Consider the following 5,016-nt stretch of genomic DNA (forward strand, 5'->3'; position numbering starts at 1 on the left):
TTTGGAGCTGGGGGAGGTGTAGGTGGTGGGGCTGGCGGTGGTGTTGGTGCTGGTGGGGGCGGTGGCGGAGGTGGAGGCGGTGGTGGTGCCGGAGGCGGTTCAGGTCATGGAGGCGGATTTGGAGCTGGGGGAGGAGTAGGTGGAGCTGGAGGTGTTGGTGGAGGTGCTGGCGGAGGTGGAGGTTCAGGCGGCGGCGGTGGTGTGGGAGGTGGTTCAGGTCATGGGGTTGGCTTCGGAGCTGGAGGAGGGGTCGGCGGAGGAGCAGGCGGTGGTTTAGGAGGTGGATCTGGCCATGGTGGTGGTGTTGGTGCCGGCGGTGGGAGAGGAGGAGGGGGAGGATTCGGAGTTGGAATAGGCATCGGAATCGGAGTCGGCGTCGGCAAAGGAAGCGGTAGTGGTTCCGGTAGCGGCGGCGGAGGTGGGCGGTGAAAACCACCGAGACAAAAGTCAAGTTCTGTAGCTGGAAAAATTTACTGCAAGTTTGCTTCTTGAAATCCAGTAATATTTTGTATTGGATTATATATAATTAAATATGCATTTGCATTTTAAACACTCAACCATGGATTTTATATATAAATAAACCTTAATTCTTTTTATAAAAAAATAATAATTACTCAAATCAAATTCACAACAAAAAATAAGACGTTTATTACCCAGTGAACTTTTACCATATAAAAGACGTTTATAAACAATCCATCAAAAATATTATCTGATAAGGTAAGTGAAGATAAATGGATTTTACTGGTAAATGCTAACGAAATAATCATTTAATAAAAGTCCCCTAAGTTCATAATTTTTTTTATCGAATTGTGTCAAAACAAATATTATTATGTAACCATAGAGAGTTTATTTCATCGAGCATAGTTTTGACATTCAATTTCGAGTTAATCGAGCTCTCAATTTGTCTCGGCTCGTTTACTCCTAGTGTCATGTTTTCAAATACTGAAATAATAGTTTATTACTTATTAAAAGCGTATTAAATAAAACATAAGCTCTTCAAAAAGATACAAAAAAAAAAAAAATAAGTAGTCCGATTTTGGAATTTAATGATATCTGTTTAAATCATGGGCCGACCCAGGACTGGTTATGAGAGAAGCCCTGATTTTGAATTCTTATAGCCGTTGGGTAACGACTTCATGACCGTTCGGCAACGGCTTTATAGCCGTTTGAGACGACTTTTTGAGGCGTTTCGTTTTACCCCTTTACACTATATATAAGTCATATGGTGTATGGGGAAGATACCAAACTCACAAACGATTTGCGGGTTCCTTGAGGAGTGCCAAAAATACCTTCCAAACCCAAGTGCTTTCTTCCCGAGAATCTAATTTTCAGGAAATCTTGCATCTCGAGCATTTGTGCATATGAAGGTGAGGTTGGTTACGTTATCTTATGAATTCTAATGAATACTTTTATTTGGAAAACCTGTATCCAGATGAATAGGATTTTCTTGAATTACATTAAAATTTTCTTTCCATTTAAAATCGATCTTCTTTTTTATAGAAACAATTAAAATAACGAGGATTTATATTTGTATTCTTTATCTATAACATATCAATTTGTATTGCATATAAATGTTAATAACATTATATCGTATAATTCTCTTCAGATTCGCAAGAAGAAACCAGTTTCGGGTTTGGGAGGAACTTCCGGCCTCCTCAAGGAACTCGCAAGATATTTCTCTCTCATCTATCCTCACACCCTTACCCTCCCCTTATTCTTCCAAAGCTGACGCTGATGAAAAACCAACCACGCTACTTTTTCCTCTTTTTCTTCGATCTTCTCTCACAATCGACCACCACTTCCATCTTTCAGCCCTCCTCATCCTCTGCCATATTTGAAACTCATACTCAATGGGCATGCATCAGAAACATAAAACTAGTCCAAATTACAATCTGCCAAATGGTTTTGACAACGGAAACTCTTGGGGTGTTCGTGATAGCGGTGTCAGTGAATTAGCCCTGGCACCATATGGTTTGACATTGGAAACTCCGGGGATGCTAGTGGTAATGGTAAGCCTAACACCATTTGATTGTTTTAATTTCAATCGAGCCATGGCTCGCTAGAAGGGTTTTGGTAGATCATGGTTTAGGAGTAGCCATGGAGCCGTTGGGGGTGTTTCAATTGATGGAGAAAAAATACCACCTAAGAGGTAAGACCTCAATCTTTTCTACATTCAGTGACTCTTTCCAATGTAGGTAACTCTATAAACCCCAAATTTTCCAAATATGGTCACCTGTAAACTCTATTCTTGGGTGGTGCAGAGCTATATTTATAGATAATGATCCATTTCTGAACTCTATTGTCTCCTTGGAAATGGATCACTGTCTATTAACTCTAGCATCTGCACCACACAATGAGACAATGGAGTTCACCAGTGGTTGTATTTGGAAAAGTTTTGGGGTTTATAGAGTTATCTACATTAGGAGTCGTTGAATGTAGAAAACCCAGAATTAGATGTTCTCCATTTGTTGAATCTTCGACACTGCTAACAGTACACTCGAGTTGGTCATCCCAAAAAATTTGAGGTCTCATCCCTAAGTTCCAATTTCCTCTATCAACTGCAACACCTTCAGAGGTTCTATGGCAACCCCTAAACCATAATCTACCAAAGCCATTCTAGTAACCTACGGTTCAATTGGAATTGTGAAACAATCAAATGGTGTTAGGGCTTCAACAACACCATCATCACCAACGTCCTCGGAGTTGCCATTGTCAGTACCAAATGTATCAAGGCTAATTCATTCGTACCTCCACCACTATCATCCCTAGAGTTCCCATTATTAAAACCAATCAAAGAAATGTAATTTAGACGAGCGTTATGTTCTTGATGATGCAGGTTGCTCCGATGTTAGTGTCGAATATGGGAGAGGAGGAGAGGCGGAGATTGAAGTGGTGCCCGCTGGGTAGAGAAGATCGAAGGAGGGAGGAAGAAGTGGGAGGGGTTCTTCATCAACGATGGCTATGGAAGAATAGGGGAAGGGCGGTGTGCGAAACGTTGACATATTAATAATAAGTAACCAAATGAAAATGAGAAAGAAGAAAGAACGATATTCAAATACCTACAGATAACAATAACAAATAGGTAGTTCTTAGCTACAAGCACACCAGTACGGATGGAAACTCAGTCCCGCTAATGGGTGAGGATTTTCCGCTTTGAAGGATAATAGGTCGGGCGAGGATGATCTTAATTTTTGAAACAGGTTCTGACCAGTGTCGAAGATCGTACTACATGTCCTTAATCCAACCCATTATTTCTATATGTATGTTCTATTGTTTAAATATTGGATTTTCACCTACTCCTTTTGGCTTATTGTATTTATTGATTGGTTATGTTTCTTAAAGTTTAAGACATAATTGTTTATTTAAAAAAGATCTTTTTGTTTTTCATTTTAATTATTATTATTATTATTATTATTATTATTATTTATTTATTTATTTATTTATTATAAACGGAGATTCAACTGACAATTGGTTCCATTATACTTCGGGACAAGGACATGGACAAGATTAATAAAATTAAAATGGACAAGTAAAATTAAAAATTCGATTTAAAAAATAATAACAAAATTACGAATTGATTTGGCATCCAAGTCATTGAATGTTACAAGATCAATAAAATGTGTACAAATAGGAAAACTTGAAAGTGTTACACAGATAAAATATCGGTACACAGTAAAATGGAAATCTAGGATTTGACCCCACCCACCACCCACCATTTTCTGGAACACAGAATTAATCTTTCCATGATGATCGTAAAACCAGTATTATAAAGACGTTTCAGAAAATTACAACATACCTTTTTTTTAACAAAATAATTGGCATTTTTGAAGGACATTAGATTGATAAACCAATCTCAATAAAATTTGTGACCCAACAACATTTTCATGTATGAAAGCAACTCTTGAACTCACCACATGAACAATAGCCACAAGAATGCTTGCTAAACTTCACACCAACCATTTTAGATGTACCATAAAACATAAAAGTGCACCTATATATTTATGAAGAAGAAAAATCGTGTGAGAATATGAGTTAAGGTGATAAATGTATACTATAACAAAATTGAGTTTATAGAACATCCCCAATCTTTAAGCGTCCAAATAGACCGCTTTATAGGACTTAATTTATAGGACCAAAATATAAAGTGTTATATCTAAAGGTGTTGTAGTAAGGGGTTGTTTACCAAACTCTTACTCGGGTAAGTGAACACGAAGTCACATTACCTTATTGGATGAATATGGTAAGGACCAATAATCTTACCCAGTAAGAACGAGACAATGACCAAGAGTCTTACCCGATAAGTGAGAACGACGATTCTTACCACGGTAAGCGCATGAATATGGTAAAGACCAATAACCTTACCCGGTAAGAGCATGAATATGGTAAAGACCAATAACCTTACCCGGTAAGAGCGAAACAAGAACCAAGAGTCTTACCCGGTAAGTGAGGGCGACGACTCTTATCATGGTAAGCGCTTACCGGATAAATTATTGCAAACAAAACCGTTTTAGTGGACTAAAATCTTACTCGATAAGTAAATGATAATGTTAAATTTTACCGGTAAGCGTTTACCGGGTAAGTGTTTGGTAAACGGCCCCTAAGTTTATATGACGTTTTTGGACGTCTTAACAAATTTTTTAGGACATTTTTAATGCAGAGTGTTGCATTAGCAACTCAAAGTGTCCTATAAACTCATTTTTTTATAGGACACTTGGTTTTATAGAACAAATTTTCAAATAGTGTTTTATAAAGTTGCTAATATGACGCTTTATATTCAAAGTGTCCTAAAAAACTTATTACGACGTTAAAAAACGTCATATAAACTTCTTCCAACGCCTTTAGATAGGACATTTTGTTTTTTTTGGTCCTATAAAATGAAGTCCTATAAAGAGGTCTATTAGGACGCTTAAAAATTGGAAGTGTCCTATAAACCCGATTTTATTGTAGTGGTAAGAAGGGATTTAGACTCTCGATCACTTTTAGTTTCAAACCAACCCATGGATTACGTTAATTCTT

At 37.7% G+C, this 5,016-nt stretch overlaps 1 protein-coding gene across 1 annotated transcript in view; it reads left to right on the forward strand.

Moving 5' to 3' along the window:
• LOC112516335 (glycine-rich cell wall structural protein 1-like) overlaps nt 1–429 on the forward strand; it is a 20,148-nt gene extending 19,719 nt beyond the window's left edge. The window contains exon 2 of the mRNA XM_025123349.1: nt 23–429. Coding sequence (XP_024979117.1) covers nt 23–429 — 407 coding nt within the window. The remainder of the gene's footprint in view (nt 1–22) is intronic.
• Nucleotides 430–5,016: the final 4,587 nt, after the last annotated feature.

Source organism: Cynara cardunculus (genome assembly GCF_001531365.2).
Source record: "Cynara cardunculus var. scolymus isolate 2C chromosome LG 8, CcrdV1, whole genome shotgun sequence".
NCBI lineage: Eukaryota > Viridiplantae > Streptophyta > Magnoliopsida > Asterales > Asteraceae > Cynara > Cynara cardunculus.